We start from the raw sequence: 22,223 nt of genomic DNA, 5'->3' as shown, positions 1-22,223 counted from the left end.
TTCTTTTGTTTTTTCCTCTATTTTTTTTTTACTGATAGTCCTCTCTGTACTGGATAAAAATAGATTCACGCAAAAACAATGCAACAAATTTTCGTCAACAATGACATTTGCGTGTTATAACTATACTACAACATGAGGTTTAGTAAATGCGTGAAAAAATAAGCGGCAAGAGCATTAAAATCGAATGAAAAACGCCGGAGTTCAAATTCTTGACATCTTAACTTATATGATTTGAATTTGCATAGATTCATTTCTATCCCGTAGCACGAATTTTGTCTAATTCGTAGAGATTTTTTTTTTACGATTTTCTTCTCACCGTCTAACTTTCGATTTTGATTTCTACGAAGACGTGAAATTACGAGATAATAGTCTGAACGCTGTGACCGAAGTCAATCAAGTTTACAACTTTGATTGAAATGAATTGTACAATAACTCTTTATACTCGGTAGAAGAAAGAAAGAATTCTCGAAGTCCACGAATTTCGACTAACAAGTCTGGGTAAATGTTATTCAGTTAACTGTATTGTTGTACCAGTTTTTTTTTCCTACAGCAAAGGACTTGCTTCAGTCTCAACTTTAACGATTTATATCTGATCATTGCGATTCGCGAACAAAATTAGCTCTGATCTATAAAAATTGGACAAAACGTGTTACGAATTTGATATTAAAAGAATAAGGAATCGATTTTGTTATTTCAATTTTCAATTTAAATTTCGGATATGTCAATATGTAACACATTTTCTCAGTAAATTTTTACACACTCTCTCTCTCTCTCCCCCGCTTAGTTCAAGTCTCGCCTTTTAAACCCTGTACGACATCATTATTGTCGAATTGATTGATTTGATTCCGTTTCCGTATTATTAGATGGAAGTTTTTTTTTTCCTCTCTCTCTATTCTTTAAATAACTCTACATCGTACCAGGCCGCAGATTTACTGCGAAATCAAGAGAACGTAGACGATCGTCAATTAATCGATACGACGCGGCGTGGGCGTTCAATCTAAAAATTAAACATCGATCGCTCGAAAACATATTATACGTATATATAAATAAAATAGTTATCAGGTTTAAACTCAGCCCCCGTTCCGGTTCTTCGTTAATGCTCGGCTGCAGCGTTTTATTCACGACCGTGTATAATAACCGTTGCCAAAGATTGCAGTAAAACTGGGAAACCGAAAAATAAGAACAAGGTTTCCTAGTGCTAAACAGGAAGGTTGCTTCCACCGACCTGAGAAGACCGGTTCAATTCGTCCTTCGTTATTACGACGTTTCTATTTTATTTTTTTTCTTTATTCTCACCAACATTCATTCATATCATCGCTCAATTTTTTTCTCAATCGCGTGTTTGCCGGTTTCTTTTTCTGTTTTTTTTTTTTTTTTTTTTTTTCCCCCTCCGTGTCGTCATTTTTCTCGGAAAATTACGCGAGTAACGTACGACCAGTAGGAAGTATGAAAATCTCTTTTTCGAAGAATCGCTAATCTCCCTGTTCGTTTCTTTGACCGTATCATTTTGTCTGTTTAAATATCATTTAAAATGGTGTTTCGCGAAATCGGAACAAAAAAAAAAATAAAAAATTTCGTTTACTCGGATCGTTTTTTTTTTTTCCGACGGAAATGTGTATTAAACACCGTTGAAACTGCCGCGGGTCTTGAGTTTCAAGCGTGAGAAGTGAGAAAAAGGGAAAAAAAAATAAATTTACAGTAAGTCGTAAGGCTAACAGAGTAAACGATATCTCCGACTTGTTCTTTTGAGGTAAAAAGAAAGAAAAAAATAAAAATAAATAAATGAAATAAAATAAATGAATAAAAAAACAAAAATCAGGATAAAATCGCGTCAACGCAACGAGGCAATAATTGCGGTTAGAGGTGAAAAGTTTACGTATGGTATGTTGCATCAGTGTCAGGGTACGTACGTATGAAGAAAAATGGAATAACAAATAAAAAAATTAGAAAAAAAAAATAAATAAATTCAACATCCCGCGCCAGAACTTGATTCGCGTGACGAGGCGGGTCTCGTTAAAAATAAAAATTTACCAATAGACCGAATATTATGCACGACGTTTTCGCAACAACGGAAATATACTGGCACAGTAGCAAATTCGCGTGTCCTCGAGGTGGCTGAGCTCACCTTCTAGCTCTCTATTTCCCTCTTTCTTTCACTCTTATTTTCCGATTCCTTTGCCAGTTTCTCAAGATTGTCTCTTTTCACGTGCGAAACACACACGCGTGAAGAATCCCTCCTCAACACGACAAGCCGCAAGAGCACTGTTGTTTCACGGTCACGATTTGTTCGGACGAAAACAAAATTAGAAGGGAAAGAAAAAAAAAAAAAAAAAAATACAGAATCGCGGATACAAGTTTACGTGTATTACATTCTTTTTATTCGTCTTGTGATTCTCTCATCAAATTGTCAAACACGTCGAAGCTGCATAATTAAAACAATACCAAATACCGTAACTAATTTAATTCTCATCGCGATCGATAAAGAAAAAAAACCAAGATACCGATAATCGTTAAATCGTATCGGACAAATCGGACGTCACTCTGTTTGTAAGCGTGCGTTTGATTTTTTTTTTTTTTTTTTTCTTTTGTTCCGCGACAAATCTCGACGAAATCAAATAAGTTTCAATATTTTCACTACACCGAACTCTTTTGCAGATTCCTATGCATCACCCATGCCAAGGCTCCGCCCGAGACGAGGATCCCTCCCCTGTAAGAAAATTGGCAAGATTTGAAAAATGGCGTGGGAAGAAAAATAGTCAAAATCCCTACGGTAATTGACGTGATACCAGCTTGTCTCTGCGGAGACGCGGTTCATCGGATAGATGGATGGATGGATCGTGGTTTATTTTGCGGTGAGCGCGGCGGTCCGGGGCGGATGGATGCCTCGCTAATAATACGAATTCGCGCACATACCCTACCTACCGGTATCGGATGGAGGGGGAGAGGAGGAGGAGGAGGACGGGGGGGGGGGGGGGGGGGGGAGGGAGAAGGAACGGGGAAAACGTACGTTCAAGTTGTAATTTCCGATCTAATTAGAGATTTTACGAGTGTCGTAACGTGCCAGTTTTCGAGGGGCCATCAATTCATTTGACGAATCGCGCGAGACAGTCTTTTCTCGTTACCCGACGTCCAATTAAACTTGGCATTTTAAATAAACATTATACCGGCTTATATACAATATATATATATTACATATACGCGCTGATCCCTTATCGCTGCTTATTACAGCGAAAAAAAAAAAATAAATAGTTTACATTCAAAGATCGTTGGGGTATTTTTATATATATATATGTATATATATACTTCGACTCTGCGGGTGAAATCTATCTGAGATTCTAATCTAATATGAGAATTAAGGAAGGAAGGAAAGAAAGGATGAGAGAAAATTTTTCTTTCTCTGCTCTTGAAATATTTAAGACATTATACATATACATATAATATTCTACGTGATTGCAGTTGTGAAAATTTTCCTCGGTTCTTTTTTTTTTTTTTTCTTATTTAACGAAGGCTAAGAATATAATATAACGCCGCGATTGCAGCGCAATTTGCGAAGAGTATTAAAAACAATAAAAAGAAGAAGGAAAAAAAAAAAAAAAATTAAAACTGCGTTACGCGATGTAATTTTTCTATTTTTTGAAACAATTTTTACTTTTTTAATTTTTATTTTTTTTTTTTTTTTTTGCGACTTTACCGTTCACCGATTATCTCGGTCTTTTTCAGAGACGAAGAAAAATAAAAAAAAATAAATAAATAAATAAATAAAAATTTACCCACCATAAGAGAATCTGCAGAGCCGGAGAATGTCGGAACAGACTGTAGGGCGCCACTTGAATGTCTCTGCTACTCCGGAAACGCGTTAATATATCTCGAGCGCTGTAAACACAAACACGATCATCGTCATCTGTACAACGATCGACATGCTATTAAGTATTATACGATACACGCAGTTTGAAAAATTTACAAATGAGAGGTGAAAATTTTAAGTATCGATAGATATCTGAATCTATTTTCTACAGTTTTACGCACTAATTGAGGTATTCGAAAAAGAAGGATAACTACGAGAAATCGGAAAAAGCGTGAAATTCAATTTTAATACGTTGAGTATTGATAAAAACGAAGCTCATGAAGTATAATGTCGTAATTATTCAGCAGAATGCAGGCGAACGAAAAATCTTTGAAATTCAATCAAAGCATGTGAAAAATTTGTACAATTTTCGATGCAAGCCCGCATGTGTTTTCAATTTTTAAATTACTTGTCGATCGGGAACCGAAAAAATTGTGCGTGAAAGTGAGATGAGAAAAAAAAAGAAAAAAAAACAAAAGAAGAAAATTAAGAATACGGTGAAGAAAGGATGACGAAAACAAAAAAAGAAAATGCAAATCTATTAAAATTCCAAAGGCAGGAATTACAACGGAGAGCTACGATGTCACATTGTAGAATATACATAAATATTATAATTTCGGCGTAAAATTTTGGTTTATCGACAAAATGCAAAAATGCGCATATTATACATATATATTATATGGGTAGGTATGTATAACGTAAAATTGGGTGTCGAGGAGGCGGATTTATAACGTATGATCTGTAATTGTATAACGCGATTTAAAAATCAAACGAACAAGTACAGAGAGATAAATGAGGATGAAAGTAAACGGAAAGTCTAGAGAGAAAAACGAAAAATGAGGAAAATTGGTTAGAAATTGAAGAAAGTAGCAACGAGAGAAAAAAAAAACATTTCGTAAAAACAGAAAAAGCATAGCGGTACATAATAAATTCATTCGCTTAATAGGTATTTACGCGAATTCGTCGACTATGTATGTACACATGCATATACGTTTATTATATACCCGCGACGACGTGTGAAACGACTGTAAAATCGACCGCAGGATCGAAGTTATATATATATATGTATGTATATAACGAAAAGTAGGCACATACGGTTAAAGTTAAGAAGTTAATAATACAGTGAAATTGATATAATTTACTTCTGTTTAATACAAGAGACTGTAAAGAGCGAAACGAAAAGACGCTGTAGATCGTACGTATACAAGAATTAGAGGAAGATGAGAAGAAGCCGCGTTGGCATAAAACTACGTATACTTCGGTTCTAAATTCCAAACGTTATTTGCAAGCTCTAACCGTGCGGTTTCGCAGATATCTTTCTCTCTATTTCTCTCCCTCTCTCTCTCTCTCTCTCTCTCTCTCTCTCTCTCTCTCTCTCTCTCTGTGAGTACATACGGACACGCGTCTATATACGCGCGAATGTATCATATACTCGTCAGAGTTTACGAGTTCCAGATAATATCCAGAAGTTCTGCTGCAACACGATGTGTGATTCAAGTCGCCGAACGAACGAACGTCATCGCCTGCGTGAGCTTGCGGCGTCATAGCTTCTAGCTTGCAAGCTCCGCCTTGGAAGGATCAACAGCACTTACACGCAAAAGCGCAAACATTTTCTCCTTCACCCCCACCTCCCCCCCCCCCCCCACACACTTGAAACGCGCGCGGTGTCCGTTTTTCCCGCGTGACTATCTTTAAACCGCCACCCCCGCCGCCCCCTCTCCAACCCCGCCGATGATGTTCGTCACCAACTGAGATCGTGACAACCGAACGAAACTCGCTGGTCGCGTGTGCGCTGTTTGTGGCTAATTTGTTTGCATTAGAATTTATACCGCCTCGCGTTGAAACCTGAGTTTTAACGCATTTACAACAGTTATTAAAATTCTCGAATTTTCAAAAATTTACACCCACCTCCCCCCCCCCCAACCCCTCCGCGCCATTTTCTGCAACAAAAAAAAAAAAAAAAATTTACACACACCCCGTGGTTACGAAAACTTTTACACGTGCCGATAAGTCGTTCGTACGATATGGAAGAATTTACGCTTTGAACAAATTTTCTCAAATTTTTAATTAATTAACTTTGTCTTCTGCGCAGAATCGGTGAACTTGTACGTAAAGGGGGAAAAAAAAATAAAATAGAAAGATGATAAAGATTTTTTCTCGAAACGATTATTAACAATCGAGCGATTTCTATACGACACAGCGTACTGGTGTGATGATAAAAAATTGCACATAGGTGTATGTGTATAAGAATTTGATTCCGAATTGCACTGTATTTATATAATAAGCGGGGCGTGTTATTTGCGAATGATCGCGAAACGTGCCGAGAACGTGATCATCGTCCAACGCAAAGAGCTTATAATTCTGGATCTTGGTTTTCACTCGAAAACACTGTTCTGTCTCTTGCGTACGAGAATAAATAAATGTAAAAAAAAAAAGGTAAGAAAAAAAATACAAGTGAATAAAAAATGAAAAAAAAAAAATAAAAATAATGAAACAAAAATAAGCGCAAACAGTAGAGAAACGAAGAATTGAAAGAATTAAAAAAAAAAAACGAAAAAACGATAAAAATACAAGGAACACAAGGATTTTGAGTTATTGTACGATGACTAGAGAATTTTTATAACCGCGAAAACTATCCGCCACAACAACTTCTTTGCTCGGCCTTTATCAAGGCCGCTATTTATTTTAGGTTGAAGGTGCAGCGTGTCATCGACTCAATTTAAGATAAACAAGAATAGGAAAACAGACAAATATATATTTCTATATATTATTTCTATAATTTACTATTTATATTTTTCAAAATCAAGTTCAAATAAAAGTAAAACAAAAATTAATGAAAAACCTGTTACAACTGTAGGCGACGAGAATTGCTCTCGTAAAATTTGGAAATATTATAATTTGAATATCCACTTATCTTATTGTTAGTTTAAATATTATATAAAAATTCGTTGAAACGCTGCATATGAAACAAAAACTTGGTAAATTTCATTGGGTAGTTTTAATAGCGGAAAAGTTTCTTGATAATTTATAGTTTCATTAAAATTATTTTTCAATTTCAAGCGAAAATATTCGTTTATATTTCAAAAAAAAAAGAAGAAAAAAAAAGCGCAACCATTCGCGAGGAAAAATAATCGGTTTAATCTAAAATCGATCAATTCTTAAATCGCGCGATTGGCTGGTGTGGGGGAGGGTTTCGATCGCGCTGTGGCGACGTCCAAGAAGTACCAGAATTAGGAGGTAAAGGCTCTGGGGCACTAAAATTCTCCTGGGTGAGTCAAGGCCCGTTTGGATATCGTCGTTGCCGTTGCAGTCAGGGAAGATCGAGCCTCGGCCGTTCACCCGAGGCACGTATTTTTGGCTTGTTTAACGGTGCCCGTGTGTGATAAGGAAGCCTGCAGCACGATTATAGAATAAAGCGATCGTAGAAAAACATGCAATCGGTGTTGTATACATGCAACTGTAATGGCTACCAAGAACAGGAAGGATTATTCAACGAACGTCAGAAGCACAAAACGACCACGACGACGAAGACGAAGAAGAAGAAAAAGAGAATGAAAATAAATCATGTAATGATAAGTGAATCGTGAAAAATTTTGCATAAATATAAAAATTTTTTGTTCGAAAACAATGTAAATATTCTATGCGATATGAATAAATTTTTTTCCCTTCTTCCACCTAAAAAACAGGTTCTCTGTACGCGGTGAAAAGAAAAAGAACAAGAAACAATTTCTCGCCGAAGAATATCTGTTTAATCCAATTTTAAAAGCACCTTCTAGAAATTACAAGTTTTTTTTTTTTTTTTTTAAATTGTACTAATCAGAATCGAGTCTTTTGTAAAAATTTGTACCTCAAATGGGTCGAAAAGTTACAAGTCTTGGCTTGAGAGACAATTTTATGTAAAAATTCATCGTCAAATGTATTTGGTGACTATTTAGGCGTAGATATTTTATATCTCGTTTTCCGTAACTCGAAAACTGTGAATTTGGAAGAAAGTTCCTACGCGACGATTACTTCTTTGCTGTGTAGAACAAGTTTTTCACGTGCGAAAAAAAGAAGAAAGAGAAACAAAAATTTTGCCACATTGCATATTATGCAAATGTTTATTTCAACCAGTTTCAGAGAATGAAATGAACTTGTTATTCTTTTCTCGATTTTTATCCTGATTTCTTTTAGTTTTTCTTTCTTTCTTCCAATCCCCCCAATATTTCACAGTGTCCGCGATGGTCGTCGAGAGGACCTTCTCTGCATGCTCGTCCACGAGTCTATGAGTCTATGAGTCTATATTATACAGCTGTTGCCTGCCGGCCTGAGACTCCGGGGTGAAGTGGCGTATGTATACGGCTATACCGATGTTCCAGCTATTATTAGAGCTCACTTAAGAGAGGAGAGGAGCAATATTCCCAGCAATACGCTCAGAATGTCGTTCTCGTTGTCATTGGTTCCCGGCTCTTTCTATTATACATGCTTTAGAGTCGGTTCGAGCACCGCGCAGGTTTGGCATATAGCGCTATTATATCACAATCGCGGTTGTATATCCTCCGCGCTATTATATCACTACAGTCGTTGCGCGAAATCGAGGTTACGGTTGTAAAACGGTGAAGAAAACAAAAAGACGAGAAGAAGAAACGATTAAAAAACAACACATTTTTATTCAAATTCTCTTACGTTATTTGATTTCTTTTTCTCAGATATTAAAATTCTTTTCGCAAGCGGATTTGTTACCGATAGTATCAAATTTACCGCCTTAAATCAGCGAAACTTTTTTCCACGGTCGAGAGAAAAAAGAAAAAGAAAGATCTACCAAAAGTGTACTTTTTCTTTGTTTCATTAATCAATTACGCTAAACGAATTCTTATATACATAGGTCCTGTGGGATTTTCAACGAATCTTCATCAAGTTTTATTTATCAACTTTTCCGTCCCTCTGTTTCGAGAGAAAAGAGACAACAATCGGGAATTTATTACGCATATAAATAATCTGGATTTCTTTACCAGGTCTCCACGTTTTGTTTGGATTCGTTGTTTTTTTTTTTTTTCTTGTTTCAAATTTTGCAACAGGCAAAATTATTTCGAATTACAAGTCGAGTCGCAAAACTTGCGGAGCCTCCGCGATTACCTGTTATTGAAAAATTTCAACCCTCTGCCAAGTTTTGAAAAACTGCCGCTAGTCTCCGAAGCGGTTACGGCTAACTATTTATACATTATAGTATGTATATTATATATTGCTGACGTCACGGAGAAAGATTAATACGGTACATCGATTTTACACCATTGTGTGAAATATATATATATATATATATATTTTCTTCGCCCTGTTATGTGCCTATGAATCTAAATATCTTTTCGCAAGAATTTGCCGTATTAAAAATTTGCGAATCTATACGCGAATCACGAACTGACAGGTGTACGATATGCGCGTACATATATAAACATAAATTATGTAAACTACGTTATACGAATGTCTATAGAGACGAGTTTAAAAATTGTTGAAAGCCATTGTTATTATGTCTACACTCGAACGAACACAATCCCGATATCGATGCTTATTTTTTGTACGGAATAAAAATTTTCACAACCAATTACCAAATTCGAAAACACTTGCGGAGTGCTTTATTTCTCTCCCGATGGTAGAAAAAAAGAAAAAAAAAAAAAAAAAGAAAAGAACAAATGCAACGATATTTTTCAACGCGTTTCTTGGCCGGTATCGCGCTATTTTCGCAGCTGGAGGATTATTAGCGACATCTCTTACCAACAAAAGGAACTCGTACAAGCAGTTGCTACATACTCGATGAAAAAAAACGGATATAAAGAAAAAAGTAAATTTTTTACCAGAAAAAATAATTTCTAATTCGCATGATGGAAAACTGATATAGTTTTTTTTTTTTTTTTTTTTGTTAGGACCAAATTAAAAATCCCCTGACAATTCCGGGCCATTCTGAATACGTCTAATTCGTGTGATTATAAGGTTCGTAAGGCGCGCTTACTCGTCAAAATCGTAATTCGTTCCGACGAATGATTATCGGTGAAATAACTGCCGATGATTAAAGATCGTTCCCTGCGACGAATGCTTTGGGAATGAATTAATTCGTCCCACGTTACTATATATATATTATACCGGATCAGCGAAAGGGTTGTCGTTTAATTATAGGGAACGAGCGGTTTGCTCTGAGCTTTCTAAATGTAAATTACTGGTTGATCCAGGTGGGTACAGGTGGACGACAGAAGCACGAGCAGCAACATCGAGGTCACCTAGGTAAACCAATTATTATTTTGAGCTACCGCGGTTTGATCGTCGCTTCGGCAAAGAGAATACGAACAATTACGCAGGATTCGGATGCGCAGATGCATCACGGGCATCGCTTATCGTGCCGGGAGCACGAAACGCGTCGAGTTACGTCCTCGAGAAATTGGCAATTGCGGAATAAACCGCGCGTAAGCGATTTCTCATCCAGTCATCGCATCATGCCAAGTACCGTTTTCGTTTTAAATCCTGCCCATTTTTACACGCTGATATTTAATTTCCCACCGCGTGTAACGAGCGTTTTTTTTTTTAACAATACGAAATATACCATTTTTCTATACCATTGTTGGAAAAAAAAAAGGAAGAACGAAAGAATCGTTTCAAATTGTAATTAAATTTTTCCTCGAGATTATTATCAAGTCTACGGGCTAAATGAAGAAAGAAAAGTATACAAATTTCAACTAAAACTAAAAGATTCTTGCTGCTCGATTCATGTACTTTTCCACGATTAATAAGCGTTAAAAATTTTCGAATACCGAGTTACGTGGCATATTTTAGGAGATTTTAGGTACGTGTAATATGTATGGGAGAACCATAATACCTGACGTATCAACAGTAGCTGGATCTCGCAACTTATTTCATCACTAGCGAATTATTATTTTAACTTTTAACAAAATTTTTTTTTAAACCGTCTACCTTATTTTCATCCCCCCTTCTCTTTTCTTTTCTTTTTTTAGTTTTAAATATATTTGTTATTTTCTTCATTTTCTCTTGCTTCTTCGTCGGTATTTTTTATTTTCTCTCTCTCTCTCTCTCGCTCTCTGTCTTCTTTTTCTTCTTCTTCTTCAATTTATTTTTGCAAAATTCTTGCGAACAGTAACGCTAATGTTAATTCATAAATACGACAGTTAGTAGGTACATTCCTGCTGTCCTTGGATAGCATCCAAAATGGTTTTCTTTACCTTGCTTTATACCGGCGAGGTTGCGAGAAGCGGACTAAAATATACCATCCGCGTATATTTCTCGTATATAGGTATACGTATAATTTATAATTGTATTAATTACACAACGAATTGGGGATTCGAGAATGTCAGACGTGGGGTTTTTGCCGCTTGTACTATAAAAATTAATCACGCAAAAGATCCTTCAAAGTCAAAACTGAAAATAAAACTGATATGAAAACGTACAATCCGAGAGTATCATAATTATTATTTGCAAATGAATCGACATTTCTGTTCTTCCAATTTCTATCTTACGAACATTACTCCAAAATTCAAGAGTACATTTTACACGCACTTCGTGCATATTCGTGTTATTATACACCGTTAGCGATGCAGGAGACGGATGTACTTTGCAAAATGTATTGTCTTAACCCAAATACGTTGATGGCAAAGGCGTGTGCAGGAAGATCTTAGCGTGTCTGCTGTCACTCTGACAGTGAAGTAAAGCTGGAGTAGGCGATGTTTGTTCGTCGTGACAAGCTTGTAATAACTTTTTCAACTCGAGGAAATAAGAGTTTTCAACAAGTGCGCGGATATACCTAAACACGTAAGAGATCGCAAAAGCTCACACCGAGAAAAATTTTTAGTTCCGGTCACCGCTCAGTCCTTAACTATTTTCATTTTTTACCACAATCGAAAAATATAGTTCCAGGTAGAAAATGAAAATTAGTTTTCTAGCCGTTACCGGAAAGTCTAGTATCCGTTACTATTCTTTCGCATTACGATCACTGTTTCTAGATTTTCTTGCAACTGTTGCGAAAATTTAATTCTCGTGCAACGATAAATTGACGTTAAAGCCTTGTTTAGCTAAAAAAGTAGAGTAAACCTCGGAAACTGATTTTGCGTTGCAATTACCAAAAAAGTATCGACGATAGCGCAAAATGGTTACGCGTACTTCGTTTTTCGTAAATCCAACAATATTCAAACAGTTTTTTTAATCATACCTGTTTTACTGAATTTTTCTAGTTACTCGATGAAATTTTTCTCAGTGCAAATCGGGAATAAAATTACCTACGACTCATTATCAAAGACTTAGGAAATGACGTTTTGCCACGAAATGTATGCAACGTTGGGAAGCTTTTATGATAAAAAGCTCCAGAAGTTGCGAAACGTGAAAATATAAATTTGGATCTAAAAAAACACATGGTATTGCTTCGTGTCACGTAAATGATTAGAAATTGAACAAATACCATTTCCGAAAGTTAGCTTAACTGTATGTACGAAGCATAGCTGAAGTTTCAAAAGAATTTATAAAAAAAAAAGTACATTTTTCTCTATACTCCGTCACGAGTCTTTGACTCTTCCCGATTTGTCGCCACTCCGAAAATGGAGGAACGAAGAGAGAATGGGAATATTTTTGTGCGAGAATGGTCGGGACCGGAGAAGAATAATTCGAATCGCAAATTTAAACCCGCGTTGATTTGCAACGTGTCAAAGAAGATTCGCCGGGGATTTGCCAAGACCTTAAGTACGACATAGCTGAGTCGGTAATTTGCTGGGCAAATGGGATCGGCTATAAATCAGGCATTGGTACATTTTCGAGACCTCCTAGAGATTTTCGGGCTGCAGGAGCCAACGTCACTCATCAAGAGCTAGTCAAGACTACTAGTCAGGAGACGCGCGCAATGCAGCCGGATTTCTGGCAGCAGGGCCATATAAAGCCTGCGGTCAAATGTGATAGCTGTGCTAGGTATACGTATAATATACCAAAGTGATTTAACGCTTAAAATCTATATTTAAATTTCAATACTACAGTCTATCCATCGATACGATTGACGAATCTGTGCAAGGATCACGTCGAGTTTCTTGTTTTCTTCACTTTCTGTATCTATAATGGCAATAATCATTTTGGATTTTGTCAATTTTTAGGAAATTACATTTTCGAGTTGTATATGAACCAACTAAAGCTTTTCACCGACAGCGAACAGATTTAACTCGGTAAATGAAGACGAGTGAATCGTTAAATTTTGACAATTTTCTGATGATTAAAAAAGCTGTATTGACATGAAATTTCGTTGCTTCTGGTACCTAATTTTTCCGAGAGGCAAATTTTAGTTAATTAGATTCTGCTGACGACTGTTTAAAATTACAAGTCCTTTTTTTTTGCGTATCATGAACATACAGTATAGAATCAAACCGATAGCTCAGAATTGTTCATAGAATTAAGATCAAATCGTTTTTCAGCGTTATAAACCTAAGCGTTGTCTCACATTTCTTTTATTGCATATTTTATTCTCTGAGCGAAGACTAGAGTCGAAGGATGATTCATTTATTTGCTGATCGAGAAAATAGCTATCACGAAATATTGAAAACTTTGAATTCTATTTCTATTTCTTACTTGATAGTTTTTACTTAAAAATCCGCATTTTTCATAACAGCGTGTGCCTTGTGAATCGTATGTCGAACTGGAAAGTCTTCGATACAGATAACGCGGTTTGAAGTTTCATATTACGCGTATATTTATCGGCTTCGTAACAGACGCGAACACAAATGTAAAATACACATTACGGCGTAGCGAGCACGGGGAAGAATGCTCATGGGGCGATATTACCGCTTTGAAGATCCGATAATTCTGAGTGCTCTTATCTAGTCTGGTTAAAACTAGACGTGCGGCCCGTATAAAAAGCCTGATTTACGACCACTCGTTACTTAGGATCGCGAATCAGGAGAAACGGAAACGGAAGCTGACTAATTGCGGAGGTATTTCGGCCTGAAGCATTGACGGCGATGTAAAAAGGCGATACGTATTGTGAAAATTAGATTGTTTCGCAGGTGAAAAAAATGGCCCGGAGTTTATTCAACTGTACTGCAGATCGCAAACTTTAATTTATACCAACGATTGTCTCCGAATAAGAAACAAAAACCCTAAATTAGCTTGCGGAATTTCATGAGATATGGATCATTACTCACATTCCATGATTTCCAACAGCGACGAGAGCTTGATGACGCTTCAGCATTTTCACGTCCACTGCTCCATACGGTGAGAACATCTCAGCGATCTGCGCATTTCATTCGAACAGACGGTGAGAAAATATATAGAGCAAGGATTTTTTCGTCTACGCAACTACGTGCTACAAGAGTTTGGATTCAATACCACATATCCAAAAAATGCAGAGTAAAACTGACGTAGAGTCGCCTAATTATGACCATCTTTTTCAGTTGAAGAATATTGAGTTCGCAATCTAACTGAGAGATCCAAGAATCTTTCACGAACCGGTTTTCGCGGATATCTGCCGATTAATCGTAATTTTCAATTCCAATGTTGTAGAAATCATCTTACCTGAGAAACATTCATCTTGTTTGCTCCGAGACTTTTGACGTGAAGCCATTGTGGCCTCGCACAGACAGGATCGGGACCAGCCAAGTTCTGAAATAGGTATTGCAATAATTTAAGTACTGGTTTATCGTTGGATCTATTTTATTTTATTTTTCTTCGAATTTGTTCGGAACGAGGCGTAACAAATAAAAAAGAGTGCGGCTTACTAAGTGGCTTATGCTGGCACGTATCAAGTTTATACAGTTTGCATGCTCTTTCGGACCTGAGAGTATTTCAGCATTGGTTAGAGGCCTCAATTCGGTATCGCTGTAATGACAAAAAGATCGACAATACGGAATGAAGGTGTAAATTAAGAAATTCGACTCACAAAACGAACCGGAATGTTTCAGGCTTACCCTCCGTAATGTAAGACTGCAAAAACGTGAGCCAACTTTATGAAACAGTAGCCTGCGCAGTACGAGTCCCAGCCAGCTTCATGAAACCGGTCTGTTTCTGAAAATAAATCGATTGGAAGATATTAGGAAAAAATTGACAGTGTCAACATTTGATAGCAAAACGTATTTGAATTACCTGATGATTTTTCATCGCCCAGTGAGATTTGAGGCGAGTTGAGAGCCAAAATTTGGCCCTTGTTTACTTTGAAGTAATTGTACAAAGTTGCCAGACCGTTGGATTCCCACAATTCTGTAAATACATCGAAATGTTTATAGTATAGAAATAAGGATGTGGGTAAAAGCAAAGGGAAGTTGAAGAGTTACTTTTTTTCTGTACTCGTCGGTGCAGCTCAAAGCTGAGATGTTTTGTGTCATAAATCGTGGGAAATAACCTGTGGATATTGTTCTTGAAGATGCTATATTTGTCTGAAAATTAAAGCGAGAAGGTAGAGTTTGCTCAAGATTGAAAATAGATTCAAAGTTAGGACAATACGACACATTTAGACAGCAGAAAATTCACCTGGTAGAGGTTTGTAAAACTGTTGATGCATGAACATAAGATCGAGGAGTAGGTTGTGTCCGACGATTGGTTTTTTCAAACTGACCATTAGTTTAAACAGGTCCGAGAATCCTAGGTAAAAGTCGACCAATTTTTTCTCTAGTTTATTCTCCTCTTTTTCTTCGAGTATTTTGCGCAGTTCTTTGTCAACTCTTTGTAAGATGATCTGAAAGCGGTGAAAACACAGAAAAAAAGAAAAAGGAAGGCAGAAAGCGAAGCAGATGAGAGATGCCAAGTTTTTTTAGCTCTCATAAAAATAAACAAGGATCAAAAAGAGTTGAGAAAGCACTCGAACCTTTCCGTTTCGTGGTTCTGTCCAAATCTGCGAGTACCTGGTCCTCAGCTCTTTCTGCATCAAATATTCTAGCATGGGGGATGCGGCGTCGAGGCTCATTGATTCCCCGACATTAGAAGTCTTTAGCCATTCCGCAACACGGCTGTAACTTTCCTTGAGTTTGTCTTCTTCCGTATAAGATATAGATCGTTCGATGTTCCGCAGGAGGACGTTGTCAGCGACCCTGCGATGCAGATCCTGCTCTTCTTCCTCGTTAAGGTATGAAATCCCATCGTAGACGAGCTGCGGATAGGAGAGCATGAGAAATTATTGAAATAAGATGAAGAGAAAAGGGTAAAAGTGAAAGAAAAAAATACCTTGTTGAAATCAAATTTGTGCGAGCACAAAAATTCAACCGCTGAGGCGCGCCACTCAAATACGGTATCTCTACCCGGCGCTACTTTTGGAAAAAGATGAAAATTGAAGACCTCGGCTTTATACTTGTTCGCATTTCGGTCGCAGTTGTAAGTTGTCAGGCCAACCTGAATCGCGACGCATCGCTTAATACTGCTTTTAAGTATCTGATATCGGTCTTCGACAGTATCGAAAAGGCTGCGACAAAAATATTTTCTGGATCAATTTCTTTCACAGGTATTTGCTGTGCGATTGAATGAATGAATGAATAAATGAATGAATGAACGACGAAAACTAGGCGGATTTGTGTACCGCGAATAACACCAATGGCTTTGTTCATTTTCACCAATTAAAATAGCGATGAAATATCGTCGAAACTAACCTCACTTTCGTCTCGTCGAACGTATTTATACCGCTGAACTCACAGTCGAACGATACGAACTTCGCTCTAGTCAGAGATTCGCGTATCTTCGGGCTCAATTCTCCGAAATTACTCGCGGTCACATTATACATTACGTACTTTATTTAGGATTAACTATTAGCACTACCTGCTGTTGACAATCAACACGTGTGCGTACCGACTTGTTTCTTCGGTGATTTGCATCGAGCATCGCTGTGTTGCTGAATGGTGTAAGCACGGTCTACGTTCATCAGGGGCTAAACACACTTTTGAGGCTTGCGCGTGTCGTCTGGCAACATAACGAATCTTCTTCAGGGGTGTAAGGAAAATGCATAATCTTAGGCGCCGAATGGATTTTTTCCTTTCGTAAATCATTCGGTTTAGATAATCAGTGGATGCCAATTCTAAATTGATTTTAGAACTTTTGACGGAGAAGCTTGGTGGGTTGATTCATGGTTGACTTCTAGAAAAGTCATTGACAACTGGCAATTTAATTGATTAACACAATCTGATGATAATATAAGAATATACATATTCTTGTCCTTTCACGGAGATCTCGATTTATGGACATTAAATTTAGATATAATTTTGGTAAATTCAATTCCACATTTGCTCGTAATTTGTGTTTGTTTTTTTCTTTTGTAATTAAATTCGAGCGATAACAATATATATGTATATATATTTTTTTTTTTTTCTCATCAAAGACTAGAATATCACTAACGTTATATCATAATCCTGAAGAATCATCCAATTATTTTTGTAACTATATCATTTTTTTACATCCTGTCTTTGATCACCGCATGGAGTTGTTACCCCTGTATAAGTACGGAAAAGTCGGTCGTACTTCGGGTGTGTAGCTATGGCAGGTGGGAAACATCGGAGGCACAGGAGGCAGATCAGTTTTTTCACCAACGTGAAAAATGGCGTTCATTCCGATGGATATGTGGTAAAGAAAATGGCAATGCAGCAGCCACCATCCTGTAAGAATTCAAGAAAAGTATATTGTAGCCACTCTGGTGACTTTGATCGATAGGCGTAAACACCTATAATTTTTAATTGACTAATAATAATATTATTAAGCTCCAACAAACTGCGTACCGGGGTTGTCAGCCTTAAATCGAAAGATGACGTATCCGGCCTGAGGAACGGTAACCGTGTCTTTTCCAGCCGGCCTTGGGTATTGTGCCGAATCCAGCATCATTTGATGCTTGTGAATAACTCCCGCTATGTCACTTTGCGATATGTTTCTCCCGTCCGCGAACCGTCCGATTTTCAAAATTTTAAAAGAATACCCGTGGAGGTGAAACGGATGGCCTAGCATGGGCTGGGACACTGCAATAACGAGTTTTGGAAAAACATCGAAGTATCTTCTGCGAGGGTAGTGCATTTTGCGTCGCTTACCTTCGTCGTATATGACGACTTCTACAACGGAGCCTTTTTTGATGTGATGAGTATGAGGGCATTCGCAGGGGATTCCGCAGTTTCGCGGTAAGTTTATTCGATTGCAAGTGTCGGATTGGGTTATTGACTGAGAGAGCGGCGGCACTTGCGGGAACACAAACGATATTCCATCGACCAGACTGGTTAGATGATCCGCGTCTGCCGCCACTGTGGATGACGAAAAAAAAGTTACGCATTTCTCAAAAATTACGGATAAAAATACGAGCTTGCCTAGGAATCGAGGGTAGGATCCAGGCTTGAAGAGGTTGTGAACCGAGTTATTATACGAATGGAACCGATAAGGTAGGATGATCCGATGATCAGGTTGGGCTTTCAGGACTTCCGGTGCTACTGGTGCGAGAGATTTCAACTGATTGGGACACACTGCGTTAGGCCTGGGCAGATCACACTTGGCATCCAGAGGGTTGTAAACCTGCAAAAAGCGGGGAAAAAAGTCAACGTCTTTGTATTCCATATCTTTCATCGAATGCTGATAGCCTCTCAACTCACAACTCCTTGCTTCAGTCCGACCAAGTAACTGGGTCGAAGAGTTTTTGGACTTCCCGGACCACCGGTGTACTTCAGGATGGCAACCTGGCTGGGACTAAATCTAATGCACTCCCCAATGGCTCGCACTTGAATCCAATAAGTTCCAACGGCCTGATTTGCGTCCAAAACGAAGTCCACGCGTTCACCTTAACGAGGATGAACAGTCGTTCGTCACTAATGCTATCACGATTTGGTACAAACCAAATACATGACTCATAATTAATGTCACCGCTTACCGGATGAAGAAACTATCGTGTCCACAGAGACGGGCTCCACCGATTCGCCGTCCTGGGCAATCAGAGTCAGCGAATGTCCTTCGATGGTCATCTGCGCCGGACAAACTGAACTGAAAGCGTTTATCATCCTGAAACGGTGTTTCTTTCCGGCTTGGACTACGAACGTTTCCAGTTGAACGGAGGTCGTCTTGTTCGTCGTCGGATCCTGGAAGTACGGAAAGATCTGCATTAAAGCTTTGCTGCAATTTCGATGCCAATTTCTGGAAAATCAAGTCATCACCTTCCAGCGTCCCTTTCCGTTGATCAGAACGTTTTCCGGTACTTGTCCAGGGTTGTTTTTAACCCGTCCCGGAAACCGCTCGCTTGACATTTCGTGCATCCAATCGCTCAGCAGGATCACGTGAGTGAGAAGATCCATCTCGTAGAGCAAAGTGTGTGGATCGGCGCTCGGCGGTTGACGGACTATCAGGCTACCATACTGACCATCAATTTTTTGCAAGCCAGCGTGCGAGTGGTAAAAATGAGTGCCTGGATTGCTTGCGGTGAATTGGTACCTGGCAAACGGATCAAAGTCAGTTGATATTCTAGTAAGCAGATCGGCCGAGGTGAAGTTTACCGATTCTCTTCCTTCTGTGATACGTTGTAGCACATCAAAAAACATCAGATGCGTATTTTTTATGCGTGTTGATGGAACCGTTCAAGGGGTAAGAACCGTTCGGAAAGCTTACCATCAAAAATCATTTCATTTTCAGCATTAAATATCAGCAGACGATATACATACATGTCCTCAAAAGTGGCATTCCTTATTCTTTGGGGCTGTTTGAACCTGTCGAACGGCCGAATCAGCGTTTAAAAATACTAGTCTAATCGTTCTCCATGTACCACAACGTATCGCAGAATGAATAAAATGGTGAGGTACATCTGAGGTACTTTTCTCGAGGGTCTCTTAGCGGTAGAAAAATCAATCTCCAAAGTATTATCCACCTGAACGTGGTTCCCGAGGTAATGGGACACTGGGTAAGAAACGGAACTCCGTCGTAGTATTGATAGTCCTGCTGCCAAATACCGTGCCAGTGGAGGGCGACTTCCATCCCTTCGATATTGTTCCGAACGTCTACGACGATAATGTCGTCCTGACAGACCTGAATGCTTGGTCCAGGCAGCATCCTGTTGATCGACAGCATTCCACGCTCGAATCCATCGGCTTCGATGCACTGGCATTGCGGGACGTTAGATATTTGATTGGTGTTGTTGGGTTTGCACAGCTCGCACGCCCTGTGAAGTAACGTTCTTCCGTTGTAGATGAATCGTCACTTTCTCAACGCAAAATTAAATATTCATGGTTAAATTATTCATCGCGTGTCATTTATCGCGTTCGAGTTTATATGTGCACTTACAATTATTTGCACAGAATAATTTCAACGCCTTTCTAAGCCCTGCATGTGCCAATATGTTTCGTAAGTTCACGCTGCTTATTTTCATATAAGTATACGTCATGAACATACACGAACACCTTTTCACATACCTGCTCATTGTCGCATAATATTCCAAAATGAATTGGTAGTAACAGTAGCGCGGCATTTCGTCGTCTCTACAGGCTCTGGCACATTCCTCCGGTGTAGAAAAATTGGGCTCAAGATATTTTCCGTAATCATTATCAGGTCCGTTGAAATCTATTTTGTTCTCTAATGAGGAAATGAAAAAAATACACACCAGTGATACAACATTTTGTCATTCAATACACTAGTGCGAATAAGGTAAGTTTACCAGTTACTGACCCTCTTCCAATTAATGACCTTTTTGGTTGTATTTGGAAAATAAAAGGGTCGATAATTGGGTCTGAACGTCTCAATAACTGGTACACTTACCATACGTTCAGGGGTAAATTAGACCATAATCTACACTAACCGTGATTCCCGCTGTGTCCGTGGTGATATCGAGCACTTGCTAAGTTGCAGGTGAGGGCCAAATGCACCAGGAACGCGCCATGAAGGAGCATGTCGAGCCGTTGGATCTGATCTGAGCTTATTCAGCTAACTCCGCTTTACGAACTTGGCTTGCTAACTTAGCTCACGTGTTTTCTAGAAGGTGCAAGGTGTGGGAAGAGCTCGTTATCGAGCGGTGGCACATCGATAGAGCAAAGTTTCACCGTACAAAGGACTTAATACCCTGTAATATCGCTGAGTAAATAGCGTATCCGTATGATTTTTGTCACGCAATGAACGGTTGGTGCATCGTGTGATTGATGATGAGACGGAACTGCGCTTTGCAATTTTATTGAAAACTTTATACAGCGATAGCTTCATAGGTGCAGCTCATTTTCGTAGCTAAATAACTGCTTATAAAAACGTCGAATAGGTGGTGAATAAATTATAATACGTTCACGAATCAGTGATACATTTCGCACATGTAATTCGTGCCTTTGCTGATCGCTTTAATTATAATTCGATATAAACTCTGCCCTTGTCAGGCATAGAGTTCGCTGATTTTATCGTGTCGTGTCATGTTGCTTTCTGACTACTGTCTCATTTATTTTCAATCCAGGAGCATAAATACTGACGGGTTACACCTACGCTTTTAGTCGATATCACGCTTGAACGAATGCTCATGTGAACATTTCGATCATCGGGGTAGACCAGTTATTTTGTGACACAATCATTTCTCTGTTAACGATACTTTTAATGAAAAATGCAGATACATGTAGATTACGTCAAATGCTTCAAGATTATTTATCGATCGATTAATTCGTCAAGTTCGGCACCGACAAAAATTTCATTTGTTACAGTAACTAGAAAAATTCAGTAAAACAAGTATCGTTAAAAAAACTGTTTGATAATTGTTGGGATTTCGGAAAACGAGGTACGTGTAACCATTTTGCGCATTTTACGCACAATCAGTTTACTCGGTTAACTCTACTTTTTTAGTTAAATAAGCCTTTAACGTCAATTTATTGTTGCACAAGCATTAAATTTTCGCAACAGTTACAAGAAAATCTAGTAAGAGTGATCGCAATGAAAAAGAATAGTAACGGATACTAGACTTTCCGGCAACAGCTAGAAAACTAATTTTCATTTTGTACCGAGAATTATATTTTTCGATTGTGGTAAAAAATGAAAATAGTCAAGGACTGAGCGGTAACCGGAACTAAGAACTTCTCTCAGTGTGCGTTACAACTGTGTATCGATAACGTGCCGCTTATCATGACTGCATAGTTGATTTTGAAATTCTTATAGAAATTCTCTGTGGCTGTTGTTTGAAAACGAACTTGGACTATCAATTTTGACGCTTCCAGTTTCGTCGGAGTTGTTAACTCTGAATAAATTGGATAAAAATAAATTCTCCGGGATTCGACGTAACGGTTGGCTGACAACGATGCACAGCCGACTGCGGAATAGAAACGTAAAATGCGCATGTAAAGATCGTTGTATAAGCGTGGCGAGCTGATAGCTCCATGCATGCGCTTCGGTGAGTAGTGAATTTCAACTGACACGGTGGTAACTCATTCGCAATATGCTAGCCGCAGACGGTCGTTGCTACTGTAATTAGCGATCAAGT

At 38.3% G+C, this 22,223-nt stretch overlaps 2 protein-coding genes across 2 annotated transcripts; both read right to left on the bottom strand.

Annotated features, from left to right (window-relative positions):
• Positions 1-2,513: 2,513 nt before the first annotated feature.
• Positions 2,514-17,207, bottom strand: LOC107226664 (pre-piRNA 3'-exonuclease trimmer-like). The gene is made up of 13 exons (XM_046740030.1): positions 17,165-17,207; positions 16,426-16,906; positions 16,007-16,241; positions 15,651-15,932; positions 15,317-15,521; positions 15,121-15,222; positions 14,933-15,046; positions 14,758-14,854; positions 14,569-14,668; positions 14,366-14,452; positions 13,996-14,084; positions 3,775-3,873; positions 2,514-2,707 (listed from the first exon to the last, which is right to left on the bottom strand). Exons 2-13 carry the CDS (start codon positions 16,554-16,556, stop codon positions 2,635-2,637), a joined length of 1,614 nt encoding a protein of 537 aa, XP_046595986.1. The 5' UTR covers positions 16,557-16,906; positions 17,165-17,207; the 3' UTR covers positions 2,514-2,634.
• On the bottom strand, positions 17,139-20,880 carry LOC107226665 (laccase-like). The gene is made up of 10 exons (XM_015667557.2): positions 20,577-20,880; positions 20,194-20,353; positions 19,653-19,943; positions 18,949-19,222; positions 18,669-18,873; positions 18,394-18,578; positions 18,115-18,316; positions 17,845-18,051; positions 17,542-17,775; positions 17,139-17,421 (listed from the first exon to the last, which is right to left on the bottom strand). The coding sequence occupies exons 1-10, from the start codon at positions 20,665-20,667 to the stop codon at positions 17,237-17,239; spliced, it is 2,034 nt and encodes a 677-aa protein (XP_015523043.2). The 5' UTR covers positions 20,668-20,880; the 3' UTR covers positions 17,139-17,236.
• Between the last annotated feature and the right edge of the window lie 1,343 nt (positions 20,881-22,223).

This window comes from Neodiprion lecontei, chromosome 5 (assembly GCF_021901455.1).
Source record: "Neodiprion lecontei isolate iyNeoLeco1 chromosome 5, iyNeoLeco1.1, whole genome shotgun sequence".
Lineage (NCBI taxonomy): Eukaryota > Metazoa > Arthropoda > Insecta > Hymenoptera > Diprionidae > Neodiprion > Neodiprion lecontei.
Note: the sequence above shows the minus strand (reverse complement) of the source record. Positions and strands in the feature narration are given on the sequence as shown.

What these genes read in the sequence shown, in the direction of transcription:
- LOC107226664 (XM_046740030.1), bottom strand. Translation starts at nt 16,556, where the DNA reads ATGTATAATGTGACCGCGAGTAATTTCGGAGAATTGAGCCCGAAGATA. An exon ending in TTCGACGAGACGAAAGTGAG is followed by an intron (nt 16,242 to 16,425) that starts GTTAGTTTCGAC and finishes TTTTTGTCGCAG; the next exon opens with CCTTTTCGATACTGTCGAAG. An exon ending in CAGAACCACGAAACGGAAAG is followed by an intron (nt 15,522 to 15,650) that starts GTTCGAGTGCTT and finishes CACCGCTTTCAG; the next exon opens with ATCATCTTACAAAGAGTTGA.
- LOC107226665 (XM_015667557.2), bottom strand. Translation starts at nt 20,667, where the DNA reads ATGCTCCTTCATGGCGCGTTCCTGGTGCATTTGGCCCTCACCTGCAAC. An exon ending in TATTATGCGACAATGAGCAG is followed by an intron (nt 19,944 to 20,193) that starts GTATGTGAAAAG and finishes GTTACTTCACAG; the next exon opens with GGCGTGCGAGCTGTGCAAAC. An exon ending in ACCTCGGGAACCACGTTCAG is followed by an intron (nt 19,223 to 19,652) that starts GTGGATAATACT and finishes TCCGTTTGCCAG; the next exon opens with GTACCAATTCACCGCAAGCA.